This window comes from Pygocentrus nattereri, chromosome 18, assembly GCF_015220715.1.
Source record: "Pygocentrus nattereri isolate fPygNat1 chromosome 18, fPygNat1.pri, whole genome shotgun sequence".
NCBI classification, from domain to species: Eukaryota; Metazoa; Chordata; class Actinopteri; order Characiformes; family Serrasalmidae; genus Pygocentrus; species Pygocentrus nattereri.
This window is the reverse complement of record NC_051228.1, coordinates 26,100,201-26,118,189: the sequence shown is the minus strand read 5'-3', so window position 1 is coordinate 26,118,189 and position 17,989 is coordinate 26,100,201. Positions and strand designations below refer to the sequence as shown.

Sequence of the window (17,989 nt, the reverse complement as noted above, 5' to 3'; positions counted from 1 at the left end):
GCGGAAAAGGGTGGAGAGCCCTCTCTGGGTCGGGGATAGGCTCTTGCCTCAAGTGGAGGAGTTCGAGTATCTCGGGGTCTTGTTCACGAGTGATGGTACAAGGGAGCGGGAGATTGACAGGCGGATTGGTGCTGGGTCAGCAGTGATGCGGGCTCTTTACCGGTCTGTTGTGGTAAAGAAAGAGCTGAGCCATAAGGCAAGGCTCTCGATTTACCGGTCGATCTACGTTCCCACCCTCACCTATGGTCATGAGCTTTGGGTAATGACCGAAAGAATAAGATCGCGAATACAAGCGGCCGAAATGAGTTTCCTCCGCAGGGTGTCTGGACTCTCCCTGAGAGATAGGGTGAGAAGTTCAGTCATCCGGGAGGGACTCGTGGTAGAGCCGCTGCTTCTTCACGTCGAGAGGAGCCAGCTGAGGTGGTTCGGGCATCTGGTTAGGATGCCTCCTGGACGCCTCCCTCGGGAGGTGTCACAGGCGAGTCCACCCGGGAGGAGACCCCGGGGAAGACCCAGGACACGCTGGCGCGACTATATCGCCCAGCTGGCCTGGGAGCGCCTCGGAATCCCCCTTGCAGAGCTTGTGGAAGTGGCTGGGGAAAGGGAGGTCTGGGCTTCATTGCTTAGGATGCTGCCCCCGCGACCCGAACCCCGGAGAAGCGGAAGATAATGGATGGATGGATGGATGGAACTTAAAGTAAAGCAATAGGACTGTAATAATTCACAAAATTATTGGATTTGATATGATACCACAGAGTCTTGATTTGATACACTTTTCTACATAGAGACGTAGTTGAAAATCTGCCTCACATTACTGTTAATGTTTACATTTAACATGATAAAGGTACAATATTTGAAACAAAAGTTAGTAATATGTTAGTATCAAGCTAATACAATAGTCATGATGCAATATGAAACACTGCAGTACAGTTTTAAACAATATAATATGCAGAGGTGGACGAAGTACACAAATCATGTACTTGATTTAAAGTAGAAATACCCAAGGTAAAATATTACTCCAGTAAAAGTAGAAGTCCTTATTCTAGACCTCAACTTGAGTAAAAGTACAAAAGTATTTGCCTTCAAATGTACTTAAGTATCAAAAGTAAAAGTACTAAAAGATTCATTATGGCTCTGATGTCCTGTTATCATTTTTATAACAAGACTCGCTTTGTGAACTCATTTTAGGTGAAAATCCTCCAGCGTCTCTCTTGATAAACCAGTCTTTTAATAGAACGTCATTAATTAGTGACGCTGACGTCTATTAAAATGATCATAAGCACAAAACACTGAAGGTAAACAGTTTCAATCAGGGAGAACCGAGTGGCTCTGAAATCACTTTTACAAACAAGAAAAGTTTCAGTTTAAGATTACTTTGAAAAATTAGTTACAAATTTAATAAAAACTGGCTTTAAACTCAGGATCACAAATAGGTTTTCCTTTACTGTGTTGATCTGTAGGTCTCTGTTCATAAACATAAACTAACCCAAACTAATTTACTATAAAATGAAGTGTTTGTATGAATTCAGGAAAAAAGAAACACGCCAGTCACGACTGCATATGTGTACATATTTCTATATTGTGGTCTATTTACACAAAGTTAGGTTAGTTCCATCATTTAGGTCGATGTATGTGCTCCCAAATTTTTACACTGCTGCGCTGACGTTGAACCGTGTGCTTGCACTGGGTCAGTATGACCAACAGGTCAAAACAAGCTCAGAAGAAAGTGACCGCTGTGCCCTGATTGGTGTTCTTGCTTTGTGCTTCTTTTGTTTTGACATGTTACATTTTTATTCACACAGAAACCAAAAGGAATGACAGATTTCTCAAAATGTAGCGGAGTAAAAATTAAGATATTAGACTTTGAAATGTAGTGGAGTGAAAGTAAAAAGTCGCCCAAAATGGAAAAACTTAAGTAAAGTACAGACACACAAAAAACTACTTAAGTACAGTAATTACATTTACTTAGTTACTGTCCACCTCTGATAATACTTTGTTTTGCCAAATGCCTATAAAGCAACCATTGCTGTTACTAAGCGACCACAGAATGATACAGGTATGCTGAAAATGTGCTTGAGTGTGATTGTTTGGTTGAAACTAACTGCACTGCCCACACTGATATTCATACATTGACATGTTAGAGATATACACTTGTAAATGTGCATCAGTCTTTTCTGTCATTTCTGTTATAAATTGAAATGCAGATAAAATATTGACAGAGCAATTCTATCAAATTTCATTCATGATTGCACCTCCAACCTTCCACTACACCCTCTTCATAAGAACCCAGTTATTCAGTACAATCTGCTGACTTTAGGAGAACATTATGAGCTTGTTTGAGAATCTCAAGCTTTAATCATGGATCTAAATTTGAAATGGGCTCCTCACAGAGCTGCTTTTAGAAGCACTTCATCCGGCTAAAGGAAATTAATGAGCTGAAAGATCTGCCAAGGCTGCGCTCACGCCGGGTAATTTTAATCATTCATCTGACAATGCTGTGTATTTCAGAGACACTTCAGAGAGCAAAGTTCATTCCTTACACAAGAAAAACTAGAAGACGAGTCTTCAACTTCTGCTCATCTGATTGCTATATGGAGCAGACAGTAAAATTTCTAATTATTGTCCCCAGTGAACATAAAAATAAGAGCAAGAAATATAGCACTGCATAGTGTACACTACCATTCCCACCACCACCATTCCACACTTCCACTACCAGTACCACTTCTCAGTTTAACAATTTGTGTGATTTTGCTCAATGTTAACACTGTAGATTAAAATATCAAAATACACACAGAAATCCAGATTTAGAGCTTTCACTCAAAGGCATAATTCTGTAATATCTTATTAACATCTTATTAATATCTTATTATCTTATTGTTTCTTTTATTTATTTTACTTTCCCTTTAGGTGTAAGTAAGTGGTTTAGTGTAGTTGTTAACTCCTCTGTGCTCTACACTGTAGACTGGGGTTCAATCCCCCACCAGGGCAAGCACTCTACACTACACCCATAAGAGTCCTTGGGCAAGACTCCTAACACCACCTTCGCCTACCTGTGTAAAATGATCAAATTGTAAGTCACTCTGGATAAGAGTGTCAGCCAAAATGCCGTAAATTAAAAACATAGTCATTTATTTATTCTTCCACGCCTTCAAGTGCCATATCACTCCATATCAGTCTTCTTTTATTCTGTGTATATACAGTCTGTCCCAAAAAATTGACAATTTCATAGTCTAATAGCAGCCAATTCCCCCTCAAATGATCTCAAATTTTAACAAAATGTGTAAAAACTAACCAGGATTATATTGCATATTTGAGAAGCTTTGTGAAATTGGTTGTAATATAACATAATATAATATAACCAATAATATAATATAATATACAACATGGAAAAATGAAAAAATGCATCTAAATCAAGTCTTCAACATGAGAACAACATGGTACCACCGAAAAAAATGAAGAAAAATAATATCGCTGTGCAAACAAAAATAATCACCTCCAAAAGAGTTACTATATGAGAGATGGCAAAAACATTCTTAACATTTAATGAAAGTTAACATAAAAAAAATATATTACAATTTTAGCCCATTTATTTTAGTCCATTCATCATGAAATGTTTACACATAATGAACAGCTAGTGTGTTTAAATGATGGACAAAAATAACAATAAAAGATGGAGATGCTCTGGTTTTTTTTGGGGTTTTTTTTTGGACAAAAGGTAATTTAAAGAAACCACAAAGAAGCTCCACCCTCACTACAATATGTGTATTAATGTAACATTTGTGGTGTTTACTGGAGTTTAAGAAATATGACTGTCATTGAGAATTGTTGATCAGTCAGTAAAATAAACTAAAATTAACTAAAAATAATCTATGATAAAAACTTACAAATTCGCCATCAGCCACAAAATGTTCATGTTGGTAGCTTATGAAGTTGCACAGTAGTAGTATTAGGGTTACATTATAATCATTTTATGCATTTACCTGCACCTAAAATAGTTTTGCATTACTAAAATGATTGATATTCAAACTTTTGAATGATGTTTCCAAACTTCTGCATGGTAGAGTACATGCTACCAAGAAGCAGTCAAAAACAACTCTGATGCACCTCAAGAAGACCAGCTCGGGAAATATAAATGTATATATTGTACATTTTTGTGGCTGTGTTGTTATAATCCAAAAGTCCTTGTTTGCCTGTAACTAATCGCTGATCTGGCTTTTTAAATAATAACAAACAGTAAAAGCCTCTGATAATTCACACGGCTCTTATGCACAGCCTCCCTGGTCAATTTATAACTTAGTACAGTTTGACTTTGGGACAGCAAGGCAGCTGAAGATGGAGAAAGGGCCAGTCATAAATAAAGGAGTGAGGAGGTCATGTTTGGTAACTTTAGACTCCAGCTGGCAGAGCAGCCAACAGAGCACAGTGGGGTTAAAATGACCTCCCACTATAGCCTGTCTTCAGCAACCCGTCTGCGCAGCTCCTTATCAAGAACTAAAAAGGCATTTACAGCATAGCTGTCAGATACTGCTGCTGTAAATCAATGTCAGCACTTTCTCATTTCACCAGAAAACAGGAAAAAAGCACATACTTCACAGAATAGAGACTTTGTCCTTAGGGTACAGAGTAAAACTGAATCACAAAGAAATGCTTATTGGATATCCTGTGCCTTTCTGTATAAAGTGTGTCTAAGCCACTAGCTCATGTTCTGTGTAGTGAACTCTCGAGGGGGGCAGCCAGCCAGCCAGCCTCCCCTCAAACAGAGGCCAGAGAGGTCTAGTTTACCTTTCAAGCCCACTCTCTTAAATGGCCCAACTCATGTAAAAAACAAAGTTTCCACCCTTTCTTTAACCCTTAGGACTAACCAAGTGGTTTTATTACTGTGCTTTTAAGATTCATATATGTACCTCTGTTCTGATTGGCTGCTCTATTGTGTCTTCACCAGCAGCCCAGGCTGAAACAGGCCTTATAACTCGAGTGGTAATGGGCAGAGCTAAACTGCTGTAGGCTGAATACATAGGTATGTTTTACTCTCTTGCTTTTCGTGACATCACAAAGACAATTCATTTAAAATGTTGTTTTTGCAGCTTAGTTTTCATATATAAGGACTGAATGGACTGAGTATATATGGACTGAATGGACTCATTTAGAACTTTAGCAACGTTTACATGCTATATTAAACTCTTATTTCAAAACCTACAAAAATTCAGTTTTCCGTGATAGAGGCCTTTTTAAAACACCAACATTTGGCAATCTAAAGAACCAAACCTGGAGAGTTCATACTGATCACTCTGCTTTTTACAATGTTCTCGTCTTGTTGAATAGATGTGAACTGGGCTTGAGATATTGTCCACTTCTGATAAACGTCTTGAATGGCTTTTTGCAGAGTGATTAGCTCACGCAATACATACATTTCCCAACAGCAGTGTTTCTGAAAGCCCCGTCTTTTGTCATTAATAAGCAGCCAGTGTTTGGATCTTGATATCAGCAGCTGTGATTGTGGTTCTGTACAAACTGATAAACTTGATTTCAAAGGTCTGGCTAAAAGAGCCCCCATGCTGTTTTTATCAGTGATCTCACATCAGTGTTCTGAGGTCATTAACATAGCTCGAATGGTGTTAATAGTGGTATCGAGCGGAGAATGCACAACTCCCCCCAAGGCCTCCCACTGGCCTGAGTGGACAATACATGTTAGAAATGCAAAGTCTGACATTTGGTTTGAGCTGGCTGTGCTTTGCTCAAAGCTCCAGTCAAATGACTGCGATTAAATTACCATTAGTTTGCTCTTTGGAGCTCAGATGAATATGACAAAGAAGGAAATGTGGAGAAGCAGGCAGACAGAGAAGAAGGGGAAAGGGCAGTGGAAAATGAGTGCAGGAAAATAAGGTACCTGGTTAAATAATGAAGCATAGACCTACCGTGTTGCCGTTTTCCAGCCAAGTTATGGAGGGGATGGGGTTGCCAGTGGCATTGCACTCCAAAGCCACTTCTGTTCCAATCTGCACCTTCCTCTCTTTTGGAACTTTAAGTATTTTAGCAGGAGCTGAAAAATGAAAGATTAAAAAAAAAAATCTACACATTTAATCACAAAGATGCAAGCAGTCATTCGGAGTGGCCTATGTGGAATGTGCCATTCTATTCAAACTTATAGGATAAGAATTGCTCACAGTGGTGGTGAAGGAAACCAGTCATTTGAAGCATTCAATGCCTCTAAAATAGCAATTCAAGGGGCTACAGGGGGTCTGCAGTAAAATTCTAGAAGCTCTTTGATCTTTGATCTGCTTCTGTTATGCCTAAAAAGTCCTACTGCATTAAGGACTTGTGTTACATTATTAAGATGAAATACGTGCCAACATTTCAGAACTTACGGCTGTAATGCGGCCACCGTATGTGTCACTTGTAATGTCATAGAACAGGACAAGGTACTGTATTTTGTATGTGTAAGTCTGCTATAGGTAGAAACAGTCTATGCTCTTCTAAGACATGGAATTCATGTTTGTGTTGCTTTTGATCAGACTTGCATGGTCTCTGACGCTCTATGACAAACTGTTATTTATAAAAATGGACAAAGGGTTAATAATATAATTAAAAAATAGGGGTAGCAGCCAACTTAAAGCTTAAATTTTGACCATTTTTATAGATAACAGTATCCATACGACTTCAGAAACCACATAAGCAAGTCTGTTTGTGAATAATTAAAGGAGAACTCCACTGATTCTTAAAAAAGTCTGCATAATTAAATGGTTAAGATGTAAACAAAGTCGTTCAGAGTAGTTTGAGGCAAAAAAAAAGAAAAAAATCTAAAGAAACTCAGAAATTTAGAATCCTTCACAGTGGTGGTGATATGAACCAGATGTCTGAAGAGTTTAATGCCTCTAAAAGCTCCATCACAGGACATCAGGAATCAGCCTGGTGTCTGAGACATTGTTTTGCAATAGGTTTGAAATAAAAGGTTTGGCCTAAAATGTATTTCTTTTAATGGGTTCATGGTGGAGGGATACATGAAGGGTGTTCTAAGGCAAAAAAGTCCCCCCAAAAATTCTTTGTTTCAGACTTACCGGTATTTTACCATTATCAACATCACAAATAAACACTCAGAAGATTTGCATACATTATTGGTTTTGGATATTAAATAAAATGGCTATAATTGTGTTGTAGACATCAGGACTCCTGGTTCTTATCACCACCACTGTAAAGAAATCAGTGAGTTTCTCCACATATGAACCATTTCGAATCACTTTGAATGACATTGTTTACATTTCGACCACTGAACCAATTCAGTGGTTGAAATGTAAATAAAATGATGTAAGTCAGATTTCTTTTGCCATTCTATTTCTTTTAGTAGCTTCACCTTGTACTTCGATGGTGACTGGTTTTGAGACGGCAATCCCAAAGCTGTTTTTAGCTACACATCGGTATTGGCCAGCATCCTCTTTCTTGATATTGTGAATTTTTAAGGCACCAAATTCCAAAATCGAAATTCGGCTATCAACCTGCAGTAGCGACACACAGCAAAAAGACAAGGAATTAATATTTTCTATTGTTTTCTTTACCACTAAAAACTGTCAAAACTTGACTTTGATAATTATCCACTTTTTCTCTACCACAAAAGTATTAGATTAACAATTGGAAAAATTGTTGAACCCCTAGATTTACCTTAATTAAATCATCATCTTTAATCCAGGAAATGTCCGGTTTGGGATATCCTAACGTTACGCATGGCAACACTGCCTTGGACTCCAGTAGCAGTGTGATGTTTGTTGGATGTCTCTTAATTTGAGGCTCTGAAAGAGTAGCAGGAATTTAGGATACACATAGAAATATCTCTCAAGGACTGTGAAGTTATTAAAATGGACAACACAATAAGCAGTAGCTCATCTGCTGCTGCTCAGTTTGTGTTGGTCATCCCCTAGTCCTTCATCAGTGGTCAGAGGACACTGTGAATAGAAGGCAGTTGGCTGGATATTTTTGGTTGGTGGACTATTCTCAGTCCAGCAGTGACACTGAGGTGTTTAAAAACTCCAGCAGCACTGATGTGTCTGATCCACTTGTACCAGCACAACACACACTAACTCACCACCACCACATTAGTGTTACCGCAGTGCTGAGAATGATCCACCACCCAAATAGTACCTGCTTTGTGGTGGTCCTGGAGGTCCTGACCATTGAAAGGGGGCTAACAAAGTATCCAGAGAAACAGATGAGCTACAATCTGTAATTGTAGAACTACGAAGTGCATCTGTATCGTAAATGGAGCTGATAAACAGAGTGGAGATAGACAGAGGTGTGACTTTGAGGTGTACTTAATAAATTGATGGCATCATTCTGTAGTTCTTCTCTTTGACAAAACCTCAAAAAAGTTCCTGTTAACCTGTCTATCCTTTACTTGCAGTGCCATTAATGAGTTGAAATATGAATATGGTTATGTCCATGTTAACAGCAAACTACCACTCCTGCACATTGACATCACATAAGAATGCAGTAAGAATGCATGAAAGTGAGAATTATTAAGCTTCAACACTAACATATAACAGCACCAGCTACTTCAAATGTACTCACTACTGCTTAACCACTGCACTTATATAAGCTATTTTTATGATATATTTTGAGCAGTGTTGTTCGCTCATGTAGTCATATTTCAACTTTTCAATGACTTCATAATTTAGAGGATTTACTGATATTCAGAGGAAAGATGTATGTAGGATAAAATGCATCGGGTTTTACCAACCTGATTCCAGGAACGTTTAAAGAGGTGTTCTCAAAAATGATTTGAATATCACTGGATCCTCTAAATTAAGAGGTTATTAATGATTTAAAACACAAACATCACATATGAGCATTGACTTGACGTCATACGACTCACCAAAATACCCCACACAAACCACCAAGCATGGCCAGTTATGATAGTTAAGTTACTTTGCCTGTAGTAGCCTACAGTTTGAGCAGCTGGGGGTGTATAACCAAATTGAATAACAGTATTAGAATAACTATTGTTAGTTTGCTTGTAGTTTGAATGTAGCATTATTCATGTTTTGAGTGCTTAACAAACTTCTAATTCCAAGCATCATGTGACATTTGTGGGAAATGTGTACAAAGGAAAACATGTATTGGCTTTGGGAAATTTTTGTTTACCATGCGATGCACTTTTAGAAAATAACAAATCATTTTTACCAACAGAGCATAAACCGTTACAAAAGCAGTGCAGGGTAGTGATATTACTTGGATGAAGGTCATGGTACGTAATGTGTATTGGGTTTCTGGTTATGTCTATGACTTTACAAGTCATGTGTGAAGTCGTGTCATATAGTCATATGATGTATATCATATTTAGAGCATTATATTATGTCATATATACAACATACTCATCTTCAGCTGCAAAGCTCCACAGCTTTTTGCTGGCTCTCCAATTCCATTGTTGGCATTGCAACAGTATTCTCCATTGTCTGAGTCCTTCACATTGGGAATGATCAACATTTGGCCATTTTCTCGGATAATGTATCGTGGATCGTAATGCCTTTGGTAAACAAAAGAGCACAATTATTGCAAGACATGGAGGGCATTCCTGTGTGTTATATCAGGAGATGTTTATTTACAGCAGATTAATGGAAAAATGACTGACCGTATGGGGTAATTGTTGCGTGTCCAAGAAATGTCTGCTAAAGGGTAAGAGTCTACCTCACATATAAAAGTTGCATTATGATCCAACAAGGCATCCACAGTTTCAAGTAAGGTTGTGATTCGAGGAGCTGAAAAAGAGATAAAGATAGAGAGAGGGATGGAGGAGAATAGACGGGGACGCAGAGGTGAGGGAGGCAGAGAAAGTGATTCATTAGCATCAAACTTCTGCAGACTACTGTGCATAAATAGCACAAATAGCATTCTCAAGCTATTTAGCCTGTACTAGACCTAGGCCTTAAAGGCAACAAAAGTCCCGATGAGTCACACGCAGTGGTCAAAACGTAGCATTTCTTGTGGTCAAAGTTAGCTTTCATTGTCATTAATCAAGTTAAGAAGGAGGACAAATTTTCAAGAAAAATGGCACACGGCGTTTGACCTCAAATTGCAAACTAAGCATTTATTGTGTCTGTTGTGAAATGAAGCTTTCACAACAGCATAGTTTACATTCTGAACGGTCTTCTTCGCAACGCCATGCTCAACTGACCTCAACGAGGGTCATGGAGGGAGAAAAGGCATGCCAATAATAATGTGGACGTAGCACTGCTAATACTGCGGATGTTGCACCAGCGTTATCTCAAAGCTCGCCTGAATAAACTCCAAGGCTTGTTCAGCAAGCTGATAGCATACATACCGTTTGTGGACATTGTGAAACGGGTATAAAGGAAAGAAATATTCTACAAGAAAGTCATATTTGAAATCAGCACAAGTCTTCAGGATTTTTCTCCTGTTCCTGAAACTGGACCTCTGAGGAAGAACACTCAGATCCTCTCACACTGAATGAAACAATGTCCCACAGTTATTTTAAAGTGGAATTCTAAACCCGTGCACAATAAAATTGTTCAGATGTAAAGTCTATTTTGGTGTGAAATGGTTCACTGTAGAGCAACTTATAGACTTGTGTTTTACGGCAAAATTTTATTTAAAAACCATCATAAAACAGTGTATCAGGCAAAATATTCACATGCAGTATCTTTCAGTCAGGTAGCTTTTAAAGACGTTGAACTCTTTGGACAACTGGTTCTTATCCCCACTGCTGTGAACTTCTGACTGAAGTAAGTTTTTCCAGAATGGCACATTTCACAATAAACCACTTTGACTAACTTTTAATTGACTTCTAATCATTTAATTATGTAGAAACAATAAATAAATAAATAAAGTCGTCTGACTCACCCCAGTTTAAGTTGAACAATTTTATGAAAGAAAAAGGTAAGATATCATCATTTTCTTTCATAGCTCTCTTCTACATCTCACAAATCTTTTCCTTTGGCTTTGGTTACAGGTTACATTATGGACGTTAATTTTAAGCTTTATCATTTTTTAACTTAAACATCTACACCTAAGAGCCTCTTACTAGCTGGCTATAGACTACCCAGTGGTGGAGTTCAAGGGGGGATTGGTAGTTTTAACCCAGTGCAGATATACTTCACATACTTGTCTTGTCTCTTTAAGAATAAGATAAGTCAAGCTACTCAGTACTGCTAACTTTATGCAATGCTAGATAATTTAAAGTTGGCTCTCGACCTGTTAGTTCTTCGTTGGGCATTTTATTCCCTCTAACAAGACCTTTACCATAAACGTTAAGACTGGTTTAGGTGTGGGGGGGGGGGGGCTGGTGGGGGGTGTTGCTGGTGTGGCCAATGGCTTCCCTGAAAACTGATTGGCAACCCCAGATGCCATCTCAATATTTCTGCCACGTCATTGGCTTCTACTTCAATGTGGGCCAGGTGTTTGCACCTTAAAGATAAGAGTCTTTTCGCTATCAGCAACCCTGGTAACCCTGACACTGTACCAAACACTCCACAGCATAATGAATGAAAAGTGTAAGTGCATGATTCTGCATAAGCACCTCTTATGTACAACCCCAATTCCAATGAAGTTGGGACATTGTGTAAAACATAAATAACACAGTGGTAAACTTGCCCCTGTCCCAATCTCTTTGGAACGTGTTGCAGGCATCAAACTAAAAATGAGTGAATATTTGCAAAAAACAATGAAGTTTATCCGTTTGAACATTAAATATCTTGTCTTTGTAGCATATTCAATTGAATAAAGGTTGAAAAGGATTTGCAAATCATTGTTTTCTGTTTTTATTTATATTTTAATAAATGTATATCTTCATTGGAATTGGGGTTGTAGGTGTGCATGCTCTGCCTGATCAGGACTCATTTCTTTGATTTGAAGAACTGTAGTATGTAAATCTCACATATGGATTGAATGAAAATATTAGTAATAGAGTTGTTGATTGATACCACCAGAAAATGGAAAGAGGGGATGGACATTTTACAAATCAAGCCCTGACCGCACTTGGATCTGTAGACTGAAATGAAAGGTGGAGCACATGATTCTAAAGGTTTCGAAAGATTCTGGACACTTTATTTGGATGGTCCCTTATAGATGCTCTACAGACACTTAAATCATTAACAAACTTTCTGGTGATGTTCAGTTGATATTCAACACCATTTTGGTTAGAGTTAGTGTTGGAAATAGGTGTAGGTTTTGCCTTGAGCTTAAGGTTAGGGTTAGGTTTAGGCTTAGGGATAGTTTTAATAAAATCTTTCACAGTGAACCTGAAGTTCAGATGAATTTAATGGATATTTAGTTGAACATTACTTTAAGACTGACTAAACATTTACAAAACAGCTACACTGGACCATCCCAGTAACACTCAACTTCACAATCAGTTGCATTTAATGGCTATTTAGTTGAATGTTACTTACAAAGAATCTACAGAGGACGATCCAAGTAAAGCAGCAGTAAGATGTGAACACAACAGGGAGTCATAGCAACTGATGCTAACTTCACTTAAATGGCTGCTGTGTTGTGACTGTCATTAACGGTTGTTTACTCTAGTCAAAAGATTCATCTGCTGGAGGAAACTGCTCAAATGGTAAGGCCCTGAATGTCTGTATTGACCTGTATTGACCTGATGACCTGTATTTACCATGTAGCTTAGCATTATACAAAAACAAAACACTGAAGAGCGTTATCCCAGGACAACATATTCTGACCTGTTCTAGCCCCCACACAGTCTGTGGGTCAATCTCGATCACTAGCCCAAAGTCAGCGGCTCACTAATTTACACCATGACTCTGCAAACCTTGCATGCTCCCTACCACATTTTCTCACGGAGATGCATTAACACTGGCCCACTGCACCTCCTGGAACACAACCTGCCAGTTCCCAATGTGTGAAGCAGCGGATATGTCACCTGTTCCTCACACTGAAGTTTGCAAGTGTGTCCGCCAAGGACTTCCTCTGTGCTACACAGCGCTAGCATCAATTCACAGCTCGTACCAATTCTATGCACATATGGCCATCAACAGTTTTTGTGGGTTTATAAATAGTTTGGACTGATCCAAATGTAGGCAATCAGCTAAAACAGATTTGTATCTAAAGTTTTGGAAGTTTATAGCCACCAATTTGAATCATTCATGTGTATGACTACATTCTCCCAAACTACGTCAACTTGTAAAGTAATCTCAAATAAACTTGCTTACGTACCTTCTGACACGGTATGACATATTGTCAACAACTAAAATGTCTGGGCTGAGTGGTAACAGTTGAGGAGAATGAAAAAATCCTAGAGCAAGGTCCACCTCTATGGTCTAAGCCAACCATCACATCATCACTGCTCTGTTGTTTCATTCTGTAATGTCATGATTCACCTTCTACTGTGGCCTACTCTGGATGCTGTGCCAAGCTGGATGTACCGTACCCTAAAGGTGAGGAGAGATATCAATTAATTTTCCTCTTACAGCGCAGATTGTGGTGGGATGGTTTCTCCTCAAGTAATTCAATTGAGGTGAGTCTTACGTCAATGTCAAATTTATAGCTGGCAATCCCTCTGAATTTTGCCCGTCGCATCACATATTACAGCAGATCAGCTTTTAAATGGTGAACTGTAATAAAATCATTCTAGAGGTCAGACTCCTCAGATGTTCAGTGCTAAAGGAGCCAAAAGAAAAAAGTCTTAACTCTCCATCCACATCAGTGAAACCTGTTAAAATGACTCTTTCAAACTGGTGGCTTCAACTGGTGGCTTGTTTTTTCTTAAATGTTCCCACATTGTGGAATGACAGATTTTTCTTTCTTTTTTGAAAACATGATGTAAACGTTGGGCCTCATTCACCAACACCTTCTTGAGTTTTTTCTTAAATTTGTTCTTGAGAAAGGTTCTAAGAAATAGTATATATCAGATAAATGATGTGTTCTTTAACTGCAGAACCCAGTTGCAAATAAGAAAACATTGCTGATCGTAAGAATCTTCATCAAAATTGCATAAGTGGGTTTTAAGAAGAAATGTTGGTAACACTTTCTTTGAATGTCATGTCTGTAAGCATCTATAAATACATTCAGAACATGTATCATAAAGCATAGAACATGTATCATAAAGCATCATAAACATGGCTATAAAAGTGTATAAAAATGCATGACACATATACATTATGCATATTATGCAATATATTGTTAACATAATGCATTATAAGTAATGTTCATAACAAATAATAAGAGCTCATAAGTTGTAAGTAAAGTGAAGCATGCTGTACCAAAGCCTCCTCCAGTGTTAAGAGTAAGTCTTCAAGTTGAAGTATTTACTGAAGAAGTTACTGAAACACGAAAACATACACATTAAAGGACACTACAGGCTTCAAATGTCAGATTTTAATGTAGTGCTGCCACCAGTAGATTTACCCAATTTGGCAAAGTCAATGTACACCACCACTAGCTTGGCACTAACTTAACACTGCATATCCAATAGAATGCTAGCAGAAATTAACATTACTGTACTGTTGTGTAGTGTGATGTTACAGAGTGAAGGTTTCTAGTGCTTAATGTTAGAACCAGTTAGGGAACAAATTACCATGACAGCACTCTACTGTCTCGCCTCTCCCTCTTCAGGCCTTCACTCTATAGTAACGTTCAGGATGATGTCCGAGGGGGGTTCAGAGGAGGGGCTAATAGGTCCTTGGTTTACTGTTATCTAATGTAACATTTAAAGTGTGGGCACTGGTTAAGTAAAGCACATTGTAGCAGTAGTTGTTGGCTGGACAGCCTGTTAGAGCATTTGAATCTGCAGTCCTAACAGCACCAGTGGTGAGAAATAAAATACTGGAATGACATAAAGAAACTTTGCATTTGTCTTTATGCTCTCTAAGCTGGGTCTGATTTATTTGGCACTGACAGTATAACATGTTATCAACACTACTTATAATGCATTATATTAACAATTCATAACATATTATAAACTTGGCTATTAAGTGTAATTTATTTTTATGAATATTTATAACCGTGTTCGTAATGCCTTATTAATGCATTATAACATGTTATAAATGTGTTTATAGATGCTTAAAATGTGACATTTATAGAAAGTGTTACTGAAATTTCTTCTTAAGAATGGTTGGTGAATGTGGCCCATTATTGACATTTTAAACATACCTTTCAGAACTGGATTTGCAAACAGCATCTTAGCATAACGATGATTCAGAATTGAGTTACAGTAGGTTGAGATGAGTAGGTTCATCTTAACACAGATGTTTTCAGAAACTAGGCCCAGTTCATACATAGATATTTAACTCTGAAAATGGCCTGTTTTAATTCTTGGTTATGATGTCACAACCATGAACTCATTTCTATATGCCCGCTTACTGAGCCTACAGCTGTCTAGCCCCACCCATTCACACTGAAGTCATGTGGAGTGTTGTTACTGCTGAGCATTTATAGTTATTGGGGTGGAACATGGTGAAAGTGATTAAACGTTGTGCTGTTCCTGGCTGTCTGGACTGCATTTTCAAATAAGCTGAGCTAACTCACAAAAAACAGTGAGTGTGTTTTCTCTTTATAAGCTGAAATAGAAAGTTGAAAAGCTGAAATTAAGAATAAAATTGAAATTGATTTTGAAATTGAAGCTGAAATTAAAAGTTTTCACAGATTTTTTTTTTAGTTTACTTAGTTATCCATGGTCAGGAGTCCCCCAACCTGGGGACATTATGTGATGGGGAGTGCTAACCTGTAAGTCTGAGTTAGCAATGAATGCATTGAAGAGAAGATGAAACTGAGTAAAGATCCAACAATATAAAATTAAGTAATTTCATCTTACAAGGAGGCAGAACATTCACTTCTTTGTTACAGTAAGCTCTAGTTTTAAAACATGAACTAAGTCAGTGTTTTAAACTAAGGTAAAGTTAAGCTAATGCAGAAAAAACTGTTAAATCAGTTACCTAAATTTTTAAGATGCTTAATTTTTTTACGTAGTGAGTGACACGGGAAGGATGGAAAATGGTCTTGTAAAAATGTATTGGGCTGGTTTTGGTTCGTAAAAAGAAAAAAAGGATTGTTTGTTTTTATTTACTAAAAATGGTAAAAAATTTATTTTTACATGACCATTTTCCATCTTTCTTTATTCCTTTAAGACTGATATTAGATAAATGAGCTTTGTTCTGATTGGTTGCTCTTGTTCAAAAAGCTCTCAGACCTGAAACACTCTTTATAACTTCAAAGTGAATGGGCGGAGCTAAACTGCTGTAGGGTGGAAGGATGGGCAGATATAAATGCTGTATGGACTCAGCAGTGAATGATACGTTATGAAACATTTTACATATTACACCAAACTTCATAAAAGCTTGCCTAAAGCCTCACTGTGCTCTGTGTATGACCTCATGAATTGTCTTGGGATGACAAATTCTATGTGACCATGTCTAGACGTACATGGATGACTCTCCATCTGGATTTCCTTCTCCCGAAACCATCAAACACAAATCTTCAGCTGTGGGCTCTTTTACATTATGGCTCAAGGTAACATATGACTTCATGCTTCAAATCAGAAAAGCATGGATTTGAGTCCCTCTTTCAGTGCCTCTGCGCTCCACACAGGGGAGTCAAGTTCCATGTAATAATTTAAGCCATGATTACATTTACCATATGGTGGGGAAATGCACTGTGATGAATATGTAAAATATGTAAATGCCTCATGTTAAATATGTAAAAGAGATCAAATGAAAGCTTCCTAATGTTGTATGTATGACATGATTTGTGTTGATGAAAAATCATTATGCATACAGTAGCAGATTATATTAATGTTTTCAACAGTATGTTACTGTTTACGCTCATAGAAATCGTTATGCGCACAGTAGCAGCTCATTTTAAGGTGCAAATGCCATTTGCAGTGTGATAGCTTCAACACCTATTGCTGGATCTTTCTTCCAGTGTTCACTGTCTAACCAGAGCACAGTAAATTCAAAGTTAAAAGAGCTTTTTATGATGTATGTTGTTGTTTGCAACAAGAAACCTGATCTATATGATGATCTATATACTTTTTATGCCAGTGTTAATAAAATTATTCCAGTCACTGAGCAATTCCACCGTAACAAGACATATGGACCCACCTCTCTGTAAGCCCCCGATCAGGCTGAAACATGGCAGAAAGAGGATCTGTAGCAGTGGAATGTTTCCGAGGAGCTTCATGCTTGAAGAAGGCTGTGTTTCACACCAGCTTCAAAAATCCATCCGTCAGCTTCATCTTAAAATCCAAGCTAATTTGTTTCTTTTCAGAAGAGAGAGTTCCCACAGACAGGGCGGTGCGTTCAAGTGTGCATGTGCGGGTATGCGCGTGTAGCAGGCCCAGCCTTTCAATCTGTCAGGGCTGCTGTACATGTGCGGTGTGCTGAAGGAGATGGACAGCAGCAGCTGCTCGATATCCATGCAGGCATATGAGGCATCAGAGTCCACAGGAACTGTGCAGAGCAGCTTCAGAACAGCAAACAATGCTCAGCTAACACTCACCTCACACAAACCACACACTGCTTCTCTAGGACCTTTATACAGTTAATAATAATAATAATAATAAGCTATATTTCTACTATTAATTTTACTTCTAATAAGGATAACAACAATAATAATGGAACAATATTCTGTTATTATTATTGTTTTTATGGTTATAGATATATGGCAGCAGTTAGAGTTGTAACAAGGGGAACGTTTTAAAAACAAATTCTGCATAATTAAGTCACTGAGATGTAAACAAAGTCATTCAGAGTGGTTTTAATGTGCAACAGTTCATTGTAGAGAAACATACAGATCTGAATGTCTTCACAGTGATGGTCATGATGATCCAGGGGTCTCTGTATCTACAGAACAAATATAACCATTTTATTTACTATCTAAACCCACCAGTGAGCCTAAAAACAGAGTAAAAGAGTGGCGTATGTAGAAGTATAAGATATCTTCGGGTCCTATTTTACACTTTGCATGTATAATGTCTTTCCATCATTTTTCCCATTTTGGGAGACCAAAACTTTCTCTCAGAACTCTTGCAAAA

At 38.0% G+C, this 17,989-nt stretch overlaps 1 protein-coding gene across 2 annotated transcripts in view; it reads right to left on the bottom strand.

Annotated features, from left to right (window-relative positions):
* The window catches only part of musk (muscle, skeletal, receptor tyrosine kinase), a 40,493-nt gene extending 23,313 nt beyond the window's left edge, over positions 1–17,180 (bottom strand). For both annotated transcript variants that reach the window (XM_017700213.2, XM_017700214.2), the window contains exons 1-6: positions 17,058–17,180; positions 9,617–9,743; positions 9,360–9,511; positions 7,654–7,781; positions 7,349–7,490; positions 5,916–6,040 (exon numbers count right to left, since the gene is read on the bottom strand). In XM_017700213.2, the coding sequence (XP_017555702.1) occupies positions 5,916–6,040; positions 7,349–7,490; positions 7,654–7,781; positions 9,360–9,511; positions 9,617–9,743; positions 17,058–17,136 (753 nt within the window). In that variant the 5' untranslated portion in view covers positions 17,137–17,180. The remainder of the gene's footprint in view (positions 1–5,915; positions 6,041–7,348; positions 7,491–7,653; positions 7,782–9,359; positions 9,512–9,616; positions 9,744–17,057) is intronic.
* Positions 17,181–17,989: the final 809 nt, after the last annotated feature.